General features: G+C 39.1%; 1 protein-coding gene across 1 annotated transcript in view; it reads right to left on the bottom strand.

Annotated features, from left to right (window-relative positions):
- The window catches only part of Cubn (cubilin), a 222,434-nt gene that overhangs the window by 57,721 nt on the left and 151,450 nt on the right, over positions 1-13,263 (bottom strand). The window contains exons 41-48 of the mRNA XM_021155681.3: positions 11,626-11,772; positions 9,205-9,395; positions 8,887-9,070; positions 5,399-5,573; positions 4,107-4,285; positions 2,654-2,863; positions 1,887-2,027; positions 1,053-1,234 (exon numbers count right to left, since the gene is read on the bottom strand). Coding sequence (XP_021011340.1) covers positions 1,053-1,234; positions 1,887-2,027; positions 2,654-2,863; positions 4,107-4,285; positions 5,399-5,573; positions 8,887-9,070; positions 9,205-9,395; positions 11,626-11,772 — 1,409 coding nt within the window. The remainder of the gene's footprint in view (positions 1-1,052; positions 1,235-1,886; positions 2,028-2,653; positions 2,864-4,106; positions 4,286-5,398; positions 5,574-8,886; positions 9,071-9,204; positions 9,396-11,625; positions 11,773-13,263) is intronic.

The raw sequence follows: 13,263 nt of genomic DNA, 5'->3' as shown, positions 1-13,263 counted from the left end.
AAGAAGGGATTAGAGTCCCAGAGAGTAGTTACAATCAGAAGGAGGAGGAAAAGAGAAAACAGGAACATCACCCAGCATTCTCTGGCTCTCAAATGTAAGAAAACCACAGTGGCTCCATACTGGGTATCTGGGGGAAACATTTCAGTACTTCAGATACTAGACCTGAGACAATAATCTGAAAGCTAAATGAGGCCATGTTAAGGTACTTGCAAGTGATGAGGGGATGTCATGGGATGTCAAAATAAACTGCGAACATTAATTTGGGATTTCCCATTGAGCGGCAGACAACTAAACTGACAACAAAAATAGCTTTTTTTTTTTTAAGGTAATCATGTTATTTCCCCAATTCACTCTTCAAACCCTTATCTCCAAGAATATAGACCACTAAGATTCGCCAAAGGAAACTAGTTCTGGCTCTCAGTAAGCTGGTGTGAAGTAGGAAGGAACAGGGAAAGGTGGGGCTTGCTTCATTTAGGGTCCTATAATGAGGTGATGAGGGTGAGCCACTAGAGTGGAGGTCTAAGGGACATGAAAAGATAACCAGGCAGCCATCTTGGGAGGGACAGTCTAGATGGAGGCCATATCAGCAGTTAAGGCATGATGTTGGAGCACTGCGCATAATCAAGGGACAGAAGAGAGATTAGGGTGGCTGGGTCACAGGAGCAGAGAGGAGGTAGAGGTTGGGGGGGGAGCACCCTCATAGAAGCAAGGGGGAGGGGATATGGGAGAGGGAATTTTTGGAGGGGAAACTGAGAAAGGGGATGGCATTTGAAATGTAAATAAATAAAATAACCAATAAATAATAAATATATAAATATAAAAAATAATGCTTTGCTCTGAAAACTTAACCAACAAATAACCTGGGTGCATGAAATTATTGATGTCAGTCTCTGAAAGATGTTTATGGTGATTTCCTTCTGTCTAAAATACTCTGAATTTGTGTGAATTTGCATAGGTGGTAATAGTTTGACTGCGTTTTCATACTACCACGTCTGTGTGAACACATTCCATACTCAATACAACACAGAGCCCAGCCTCCCGAGAACACTTACAATGAGGTACTCAGTGTTGCAGGATTGCTGGGTACTTAACCGCAAATTGGTAAAAGTTAGGATAATCTGTCTTCCTTCTTGTACATTGATCGTCCACTCACAGATCCTGGGATGAGGATTTGGGTTTGGGTAGTTGGGAGAAGTAAATGTGCCAGTAGGGCCATGTAAATCCCCACCACACACTGAAAGACAGAAAGAAAAGCATTTAATCAAAATATCTTTCTGCATTTAAAATTAGTTTTTAATGACCCATCTAGAAAAAGTTATTGGTCATAATTTTTGTTTCCACATGTATGAGAGTGCTCATCTGTATTCAATCTTGACTTCTTATATCTATATCGGTATTCAACTCTTGTCTCTATCAATATTTAACATTTTCTTCCATAGAAAACAGTTCACTGCCAACATTTAAGTAATTATCAGGGCCCAGAATATATATAAAAGACAAATAAACATAGCAAACTTAGGAAAACTAAAGTCATTACTATGTATTTTAGATAAGATCTTTATTTGACCCAGGTCTGTCAGGGCATTTAGGAATGTGAGTTCTTGATAGCTCTAGGGCATTATAATGGACTATTTTTTTCAAAATGGGCCTTGCAGGGAAGGCTCTCTGCAGCTCTCATGATACATGTTACTTCCTTTTGACTTTTACTCTAGTGGTAACTTTTCATTAATTGGTGAGTGTTTGTTAGCATTGCCTTTTATCTTGTTGTAAGAGCCAAGAAGAGAGCATCACATTTCCTTTTTCACATCATTGCCCTGAGACTACCTTGCATAGTATATATCCTGTGTAACAGATCAGTACCACTTCTAACAAGTCATTGAACTTACCTTCTCTGCTGGACTTAAACTGAAGCCTAAATCCTGAGTCAGTGACAGAGCCATCTGTGACAAACCTGATTGAAGCAACATTGCTAGAAGTGTCAACACTGCTAGGAATGGAGTTTCCACAGTATCTCCCCAGAAAAATACCTGTAAGAGTCAAATAATTAGTTATGCATATGCCTGGGTAATTGATTTTTGTTAATCTTTACTTAAACTGTTTTGCATGGACAAAGAAAACCAAATTTATGAGGCCATCTTTTGTCTATGAAGAAATGGGCAACCACTGCTGAGAAAATCATGAACAAACATCAATATATTCAAATATATGCAGATGTATAAATAGGGGACCAATTAGGGTAAATCTATCTCAGCCAGTTGAGGAAGGCTTTCTCACATGCTTAAAGAAATGATCCAAGTGCCTCTTCTACTGTAACATGGGATCCACTGCCCTTCCCTCTCCTTATGTTTCAGGAGGCTCATCCAGTATCCACATGTGGCACTGAAAGGTCTCCATAGGAAGAGGATGCCTTCTCAATGCAAGGCTCTTTCAGTGTGGTCTCCAAGATGGCCATAGAATGGCTACTGGGATACTGAGCATCCATTGTGATCCACTAGAATCATGAAGAGAACAACTACTGATCTTGCCCGGAGCCCATGAAATCTACATTTCAAAGATATCAGTCAAACTTTTGCCTTTATCAGAAGTGAAGATGCTTCTGAAACTGGATAAATTAAGAAGTAAACACCCACAAAGAAAACAGTATTTCACTGACCAGAGGTATGATTCTCCCAGATCTCCACAAAGTCTTTTGCACAACCAGGGGAGCTCTGAAGGTTAAAATCTTCAAAACGGATAGTGAGATAGTGTCCTGGGAGGCCTCGGATATGCCACTGACAAAACTCGTTGTTTGCATATGGACGGGTTGGGTAACCAACGCTCTCGATGACCCCACTGTCCCCTGAGACTGTTCCTCCGCACGAAACTACAACATACACAAACACACACACATACACAAATGATATTCTATTATGAATTCTTTTTCTGATTAATACAGGATAATTTAAAACTTTTAGGAGCCTACTGAATATTGAAAGAAGTTGAACAATCTGAAAATGTTGATTAAGGTTTCCTAATTATTTGGAATCTGTTATGAGTGGGAAGTAAGATACCGTAAGCCTACCTAGTAATGGGAAATGGAAGACGACTGTGGAATAACATATTCTGTAATGCCACATTCATTGTCTAGGGGCAGAATGTAAGAACTATTGCTTGTATATAAATTCCATCCAGGAAGCAACTGGTAGAATGGGAAGGCTTGGTAGTCTCTGATGATGATCCCAAATACTGTCCACACTCCTCTGGAGTGGGCACAGTGGTTGGTTGGCAAAAGAAAATATCTACCACTCTAGATTAACTACTAAGTACACATTGCATTTCAGTAAATACTCTATTAGGGCTTGAAAATACTATTCTATTATTGTTTATCATATGGGTGTGATAGCTAGATTAACCTATGAACAATTTAACTTTGGCTAAAAGGTAAACTGTATAGATTACATACTGTTAAACTAGACTTTCTTAATTTTTTCTGATTTGTATATTTGGTTTGAGAGTGTTCAGACCCATGAGACACTAAGTTATATACAATATGTGGTATTATATACTTGGAGCAAATCTTCAATATTATCTGTTTATAGCTCATTTTTTAAAATAAAGGAATCAAACTCCAAGGGAACAACGTGCTTTTCATTGAGTGACTGGCTTGGCATTGGCGATTCAGACTCCAGGGGAACAACGTGCTTTTCATTGAGTGACTGGCTTGGCATTGGCCATTCAGAAGGAAAAGGTCTGGCCAGTCTATGGATGCTGTACAATGTCATTACTCAAATGAGTTGTTGTATCTATCACTAAGGAATTTTATCATTTGTAAGTATATTATAATTATTCCATGGTAAGAGAATGAAACAAAAATTTGATACCATTGAAAATACCTTTATACACAAATGGACAATATACAATACTAACATTTTAATAAAAATTGCATTTAGCATAATATAAAATAACAAAATTGGTAGCAACTTTGTGCGTTAATACTTGGCATTCTTCTTCCTAATCTTAAAGTAGGCAGATGGAAGGTATGGTGTAGTCAAACCTTTAGTGCTCCCCTAGTCAAACCTGTAGTGCTCCCCTGAATCACTTCTTTCCTGATTAAAAATATATATTACCTATAGAATACTTAGCCTTGAACCCCATGTAGCCGGAACCACCTTCAGTATGAAATTTCAAGTACATTAGTCCTCCTGAGGATACCCAGTTTCGAGGCAAAGTGTGCCCACACAATTTGGAAAGCACAGGTGCATTTGAGTTGGCTCCATCACGCAATTCAAGATAGCTTGCAGAACAGCTAGCAGAAAGAAATGATCAAACTTTAAAAAACTGTTTGTTTTTTTACTTATTTTGTTAATAAAAGACTTCTTTCTTTAAGGACATTACTTAATTATCATTTCTGAATGATAAGAGAACATGAGTGAGTCTCTTAAAGCTTCAGGGTGTTTTTAAATGTCATACATTTGTCTAATGACAATACATCTCTCCATGAATGACTGATGCAGACAGCTTTTACCTTTGGAGATACTTCCTTCCTTGTTCTGTGTTTGCCTTAGAAACATAAAAGTCATTTCAGATGAACTATGGATTTAGCTAGAGTAGAATTTGTCAGACATGATAATTGAATATACTCCATAGGTGAAAGATCAACCTCTCTTAGAAGTTCCATGACTGTGACTATTAAAGGGCAAGCCTTTACTAATGTTTCCTAATGAAGTTGAACCAGACTGTCCATACTTATTTGGTATCATATCATATTTGGTATCAAAAACTGCTGAGCAGAAGCTCTGCTGTGCCATCATCTATTCACACAAATACAGGGATGTTTCAGACAAGTGATAAAGAAGATGATATAGATGTGGGCTTAGGCTTTTAGTTTTGCTTTGGTTTCACAGACTATGTAGTTTCCTTGGTTTTCAGCACAGTCACACATGCTGTGTGAATCATGATCTTTCAAGAATCCTGATGCAACCAAGACTGGGACATTGCAGAGTGATTGCTTTAGTCCTGTTTGGGGGCACTGGTGGCCTCTATGGCCCTGCCACACAAGTTCTTATTTGTTAGGCAGATATATTTATCATCTGTGACACGGAATATGCAGCTAGAAAATACTCTCATCTAAGAGAGATTGTATTTTTCCTGTGAGAGGAAGAACAAATGACATAAATCTCAAACCATCACTCCCAGTGTCTCTTGGAGGATGTGTTGAGGGTAAAGACAGACACCTGCACACATAATCTATGTAGCTGGTGGCAACAGCTGTCAGGCAAGGATTAACTCATCTCTTTGTCCCTACATCTTTCTGGGCAGCAGGTACTGCTGAGCAGAGAAGAAATAAACTGTCTTGAGACATGACAGCTAAAAAATATTAACTTTGGGTTGGAAGAACATTAAAATGGAGGTGACCTACTTGGGTGTTTCTTCAATATTGAATTGATCTTCAAATTGGAGCTGTATGCTTCTCCCTGAAGGTGCCTCTAAGATCCAAATGCATTCGGCATGCTGGGGATAATTGGCAGGGTAGTTGGGGGAAGTCAGGTATCCATCAGAGTTAGCATCATGGATGTAGATAGTACCCCCGCAGGCTGTCAAGAAACCATCAAATCAATCTGCAGTCTGGTGAATGAGGACATAGCTACCACAGTCTCTACCATCAGTTTTTCTGTATTTTCCCTCCCAACTTCCTTTCATCAGAATTATCTTCATGTTCTTTTTAAGCAAATAAATCCTGAATTTCCTAAAAACGAGCTACTATGTATGTCCCTTTTTATTCTGTCAGATCAATCTGTTCTGCCTTTTGTTAGGTCTGGTGTTTCACTTTAAAATGTGTGTGGGGGGGGGGTGGGGGGAGTGGTGTTTGCTTGTTTGTTTTTAATTTTATTTTACTTTTTAACTTAATTTTACTTTTACCTTATTTGTATGGGTGTTTTGCCTGCATGTATGTCTGTGCACCACACGCATGTCTAGTGCCATTTGAGGTCAGAAGAAAGCATCCAGTCCCTTGGATATGGAGTTATATACAGATGTGAGCTGCCAAATGAATGCTAGGAATTAAACCTGGGTCTCCAAAAGCGACCCGTGCAGCTAATTTTCTTAACCACTACCCATCTCTTTGTCTCTACATCTTTCTGGGCAGCAGGTACTGCTGATCAGAGAAGAAATAAACTGTCTTGAGACATGACTGTTTGTTTGTTTTTGAGGCAGTCTTGGATGAGCCTCACCGGTCTATGTTATTGAGGCTACCTTGAATTGTTAATCCTCTTATAGCTACCTCCCATGAGCTAGGATTATAAACACTTACCACCATGCTGATATCCAAATTATCTATTCTGGTGGATTTTTTTTTCATTAAAGCTAACAAAATGATGATTGTACAAAGCATATTTCAGCATCACATGAACATGTGAGCTGATGTTCTACAAGGAGAATTAGCTGATTAGAACTTTCGGGATTATAGAGAGGATTGTTGCAATCTTGGGCTATATTTAGCTTTCCTTAATAGTCCTTTGTTCCAATGTGTTTGATCTAGCATCCGTGTTCATGACTCTTAGGTAAACCCTTTTGAAATATACTAATAGATCCCTAGCTTTAAACCCAATGGCTAAGAATGTCATCATTAGCATCAAAGGCCAATAGAGATGTCCTTGCTTTATTATAAACTACTTGCCTATTGTGTCCAGCAATGCATTTTAAAAGTACCTTGACCTATGACTTTCTTTTGTTCTGGTACTACAAAAGCTTCATGATAGTGTTACTTTGTTTTTCGGGATAACGTCACAAAGGATCTGGGGCCAAGGTGTGCAGCTATCATGCCACACAACATCTAAGGCAAGAGGTTTATTGGGGGAGGGAGTAGAGCAAAAGGCAGTCTCGGAATTAGGGACATGAGAGAGATATAGAGATAGAGAGACAGACAGACCAACAGACAGACAGACAGACAGACAGACAGACCAGGAGACAGAGAGAATGAACAAGACAGAATGAATAAGACAGAGGTAAGAGAGATAGAGATAGATAGATAGATAGATAGATAGATAGATAGATAGATAGATAGATTATAGGTATTATAGATAGATGATAGATAGATAGATAGATAGATAGATAGATAGATAGATAGATAGATAGATAGATACATAGAGAAGATAGATGATAGATAGATGATGCCCAGAGGGATGTTTTAAAGAAGGTAGTAGGTGTAGTATAAAGCTCTTTATAAATGTTTACCTAACTAATTAACAAGCTAATAGGATAGAAGACATCTAGCACAGGACCACAGAAATCTCAATCAGCTATAGCCAGAGAGAAATATGGTATAAAGCTCAGCAAGTGATGCCAAGAGCTATTCACTCAGAAGATGATTAAAGACATGGGAAATGGTATGAGGTAGATACCAAAGGAAGAGATCCAGGGAGAAGTCTGGCCTAGCAAGAAAGAAGATACAAGCACAATCATATTGTTTATGGCTGCCCTAAGATAGCTTATAAAGGCAAAAGACCTTTGTTTGATTTTAATATTAAGGGTAGTCATATGTGTGAGAAAAGACAGAGAGATGATAATGGCCATGCATGACTGGTGGGCCTAGAAAGGAACTAAAAAGAAAATATACTTAGGTACACCTGAACTGTCACTGAGTTAAGATTGATCCAGGCATTAAAAAAATAGGAAAGTGGGTCTTGAAGGAGGTCAAACCAGCCTGTTCAAAGTCACTGTGGATGCCAGCATGAGGACAGGGATGCCAGAGAAGTTGCCAATCTCCAGCAGTAGCACAGACAGCTGCCCTCAGAGCTGCTAACAGCTCCTGAGTGCCTGAGCTCAATGCACTAAGAAGTGACTAAACACTTGCTTACCTTGGGCCTTGCTCAAGCCAATAAGTGGTTTGGGGAATGATTGACTAATAGAGATTTTTGTTTCCTTTTTCCAGGTGAAGAAATGATGCTGACATTTTGAATTCTCTCACATTTGAGATCATATATATTATAACACAGTTTCAGTTGGGCATGGTGGCACATACTTATAATTCCAGCATTTGGGATGCCAAAGCAGGAGGATGAGGGACTCAAGGTCACCTTCAACTACACACAGTGCATTCCAGGCTACCTTGGACTATAGTGGACCTGATTTCAAACAACAGCAGCAGGAGAAATGGCAACAACAGCAAACCTCCACAGCTTTAGTAAGATCAATATACCTTTTGATGCATATTTGAGAACCTGGGATTAAGGTCACATAATCGTTCATAATATTGAATTTGGGGGAACAAGTAGAGATTTAGTTCTGCTGCTTGCTCTCCGCTGACTTTTAGTTAAATAATGTTAGAAAGTAAATGCCACAAAAAACAAATCACTGCAATAGAATCAAATACAATCATAATTAAACATAAGTAAGGCTCTTTGCATAAAGTTTGCCACTGAAATATAATAAGAGATGAGTAATAATTAAATAAGTAATAATAGGACCATAGGTTAGTGTTCCCTATAGAGCAAAAACGCAGCAACGGTGTACCGAGCAGTCCCAGCCCTTACCATGCTACTGTCACTGGGTTTAACTTAGACATTTCCTCATGGAAAAACTAAAGGACTCCGGGGCCCTTTTAAATCGGTTCATTTGCTACTGATTGAAAATTCACTTTCACCATTAACTAGAAAACGAAACAAACAGTAACTTGGAAACCTCAAAGCCTCATTCTGGTTACCTTTAAAGTAGGAAGAATAATACATTCTTTAAGAAGCCCCATGCTGAATAGCTGTTGTCCAAAGTGTGCTCTACGTCCTAGACCACAGGCAGCTGCTCTTCACACTATGACTTTTACCTCAGAAAACTTTATATTTGTTTTCTAAAATCCCAGAACCAAACAATCTCAGGGAAAATACAGATATAATTCTCAGGGTAAATGCTTACCTAAACTCTTTGCCTCATATCTGATCTTAAATCCTTGTCCACCGTTACTATTATCAGAGACGAACTGAATAAACATTTCATTGTCTGAGGTGAAGAGAGTTGATGGAGTATAAATTCCACAGAAACGACCATTTCCTCCAGAGGGTCCCAACGGTGGAGAGTGGTTATCTGGTCCATTTCTTAGCTAGAAAGACATTAAAATTGTTTAACATTCTTTATACTGCAAAATAGGATTAAAATTCCTATCAATTTTCATACTAAAAAATTTAGGTTAAATCTGTAGAAATAGTAACTACAAGAGTAACACGCAGGACCTACCACCAAGTAGTCCCCCTGGCTGCAAGAAGAGTCTCTGTTTTGAATCTGGAAAGGTTGCTCAAAATGGACGGCGATGGTCAGACCACTCTGGACCAGAACGTGCCAGGAGCAGTTGAGATTGGGAAGGTAGTTATCTGGGTACTTGGGGGATGTAATAATCCCTCGGTCTGCATGCAAATATCCACCACAGCCTTACCAGGAAGAAAGAAAGGCAAGTTATTTACATAATATTGACAACGAGGTTTCTATTCTTTTCTTTCCCCCGACCCCCAAATAGGGGACTTCTCAAAATGTAAGCAGGAGATGAGAAATTTGAAAGAAATGATTAGAGGCCCAATCACTGAAGCAGTACACACTGTTGGACACTCACAGTGTGGTGTGGTGCTTAAGATCTGAGCCACAGAGGAAAGAGCACTTACTTTCACAAAGGCTGACTTTACAGAGGCAGAAGACGTGTTAAAAACACATGTCTACTATGTGAAAAAGCTGTGAATCCAATAAACAAAAAGGAAGGAGTGATGGGAAGGCATATTCTGTGGCTTGGGAAGTTGGGGGGCGGGGTTAGACCTGAGTAGAGATCTGGATGGGAAAAGGACTCAGACTGGGTGAACATGGGGAAGAAAACCACTCAGTCCAGAAAACAGTATGAAGACTTGATATGGGGAGAGGAGCATCGCTGGGACTCAGAATGGATGAGGTAGCCTGAGCCACTCAGAAAGTAGCTTGGTGAGGTTAGGTAGGGAGCAGAGAGGACCTATATACTGTGTAAGAATGGGAAGCCTTTGCAGGTCACCTGTGTGTCTGTCTATCTATCTATCTATCTATCTATCTATCTATCTATCTATCTATCTATCTATCTACCTACCTACCTATCTATCTATCTTCTATTTATCTGTCTATCTATCTACCTATCATCTATCTATAACTATATAACTATATATCCATTTACCTCTTTCTTTCTTTCTTTTTTTCTTTCTTTCTTTCTATTTACCCATCACCAATCTATACCTATCTTTCCATTTACATCTATCTATCTATCTATCTATCTATCTATCTATCTATCTATCTATCTATCTACCTATATCTATAACTATATAACTATATATCCATTTACCTCTATCTATCTATCTATCTATCTCTCTATCTATCTATCTATCTATCTATCTATCTATCTATCTATCTATCTATAATCTATCTAACACACCTATCATCATTTATCCCTCTGTCTATTTGTCATCTATCTAGATGGGCCATTTCTATATTTGATATCCTGAGTTGAAGGAAGGAAATGATAAAGCAGGCCTTACGTTATCATTGTCAGATACTAGGCAGCCTGTAGCAGAAACTTCACACAAGTCAAACTGCAGAGACAGACATTTGTTTCAGCTCTAATTCCAAAGCCCACTCTCATAAGCCCTGCAGAGCCTGCTTCCACTGAGTATAAGGTAGATCATTTTCCTTTGATTGCTACATATATACTGGGAAGGAAATGCTAGATTAACTGCAGTATTCGATTAAGAATCCACAGTAAAATTAAGTTATTTATACATGACTGTTTCTTAAAATTCCACAGACAATTTCTTTAATGTCAATCTAGCTTACCTTTGAAGTTACTAGACTTCACATGCTGTCAAGTATTGAAAAATCTCAATACTATTATGCATTAGAGCATTTCATATACAACACACATTTTCTGACTAAACAAGTCTCTATTTCAAGAGCAAATCACACTCAAATCGATTAATTTCATCCGAGGCCGTCATGAAGGTGTACCCTGCATCATTACTTACTGGTTATTTCTTAAAGTGGAGACAGCATGTATCCATGGTTTCTTTGATGGAAACTATGAGTATTATCTTCTAGGCTTAGCCCTTAGCTAGGGTAAAAGTTATTCTCATAGAACTATTTCTTTCTAAGTCTACCATGAGCACACCTCTCACAGAAGTGAGAGGTGCCATTCAGATATCTCAGTGTAAGAGATGCTCTTGTACAAATAGATAACTCTGGCTTGTGTGGGATCTTAGTAGCAGGCTCCATGTCATAACAGGTGCCCCTGTCTTTTGAATTATAATTTGTGCCTTGATATGAGAAGATGAGGTGAGTGATTAGGGAGAAAGTAAAAAAGAGAACACCAAAGTGGGAAGGAGAGGGAATAGATGGAGAGACAGGAAGGGGAAAGGAGGGGAGGGGAGGATAAAAGGAGGAAGAAGTAGGGAGAAGAGAAATCAGGAGAAGAGAAGATAGAAGGGGAAAAGGGAAGGGAAGGAGAAAGAGGGCAGAGGGAGACATTTCTTACAAAGAAGAGGACAGAAATAATGGAGAGAAAAGTGAGTAGGGGAGAGGAGGAAAAGGGAGATGAGGGAGGGAGATGGGGGAGGGGAGGGAGGAGGGAATAAAAGGGCAAATGCTTGGCCAAGTTACTCTTTTGAAAGGAAGCGTTGAAGCCTGCTCCGGGGATACTGCCATCTGATGTGAAGCGGATGTACATGTATTCTCCAGTTGAGCGGATGGGTCCGGGAACACTTCTGCCACACAGAACAGCCAGCTGCTGGGATAATCTACTGTCTCCTGTGACCAAAGAAGGGAAATGTCAGCGTAAAAATATGGTCTTAAGAATCTATTCCACCATCATTTTCAGCCAAGCCAAAACTGCTCACATATTTTTCTCAGACCACACAAGTTCCTAGGAGATAATAGTGTTCTCAACAGGAGGAGCAGCCAGCTTTAAGTCATTCTGGCTCCAGCTTGCCATGGTCTGCCTGCCCTTTCAGTAAGAATCTTTGAGGCAAGTCTCCTGTCTTCCTAAAACTTCCTGCCAGGTCTTCCTGGCACTAAAACTCAGAAAGATGGGCTGGAAAGGGATCAAGAGCATGTTTATGTGAGTGGAGGTTAGAGGCTCTGATCTCAGTTACTATGACGGCTGAAGGTCAGATATATGAAGGAGAGAGAGGCTGGCTCAGTCTCCGAGCTCACAATCAGAGATCATTCACCTGGTGGTCCAAAAGCTTTGTATGACCAGTTCCTCACTCAGGGGATTCTTTTTGTAATTTTTAAATCGTGTTTTGTTTTGTTGTAAACTGACAACAGTTACATGGAAGCTGAGAAAACATGATCCCAGCAAGTGTGGCCCCCAGGAAGGGACACCAAGGAACATCAGCTATTTCAGGCAGGAGCTGAACAGAATAAAGGGATTATAGCAGACTCAGGATCCTTGGCTGGGGAAACACTTGTTTTCTTCTAAAGGCAGAAAATTGGCATAATTCAAACTTATAGAAAATAAGATAGAATTTGAGACAAGAGGAAACATGCTCTTTTCATGACACGCACACAGATGCACACACACACACATAAACACACAAGCATGTGCATGTGCACACACATTTTCATTGAATACTGACAAGTCAGTTTCTGTTTTCCATTTAATTATCAATACCCTGGCAGTTATAAATATGAAGTTTTTCAAGAAACTTGGAACAGAATTCTTCAGAGTGTCTTACATCTGTATATGTGCACTTTTCTTTCTGTGTGTGTGTATATATCTATTTATTTAAGTTTTTTGTATATAGGTGTGCATGCATATGTGCGCATAGTTCTTCCTCAGGAAGAACCATTCACTTTGCCTTTAGAGACCAAGTCTCTTCCCAGTGACTTGGTTCTCTGCTTGCTCAGCTCCAGGATTACAGTACTACACCACTACAGGCAGCTTCTTTACAGGGCTGTTGAGATCTTAGGTGTTTATAGTTGCAGGCACTTTATTAATTTAGGTATCTTCCATCCCTGTAAACTCATGCTTTTTTATAAATGAAATTTATTTCTTAAATTATTTTTTCACTTGTTGACTTTGTTACACTATTTTAATGTACATTTCATATAGTATTTTTGATGACTTTTTCTGTACTTATAAAAGCTACAAAATTTTGGTTCATTCATATCAATGCGTGTTCTACTTCTCAGCAAGCCTATTAATTTTATTTATTTTCTAAGTACTACTCCAACCTTTTGGGTGAAGCAATGCTTAGCCCTACATGATTGCTTGTTTAGTTCATTCCTTAGTTGCTA

Source organism: Mus caroli, unplaced genomic scaffold (assembly GCF_978045245.1).
Source record: "Mus caroli unplaced genomic scaffold, Mus_caroli_1 scaffold_2, whole genome shotgun sequence".
NCBI lineage: Eukaryota > Metazoa > Chordata > Mammalia > Rodentia > Muridae > Mus > Mus caroli.
This window is presented reverse-complemented; position numbering and strand designations above follow the sequence as displayed.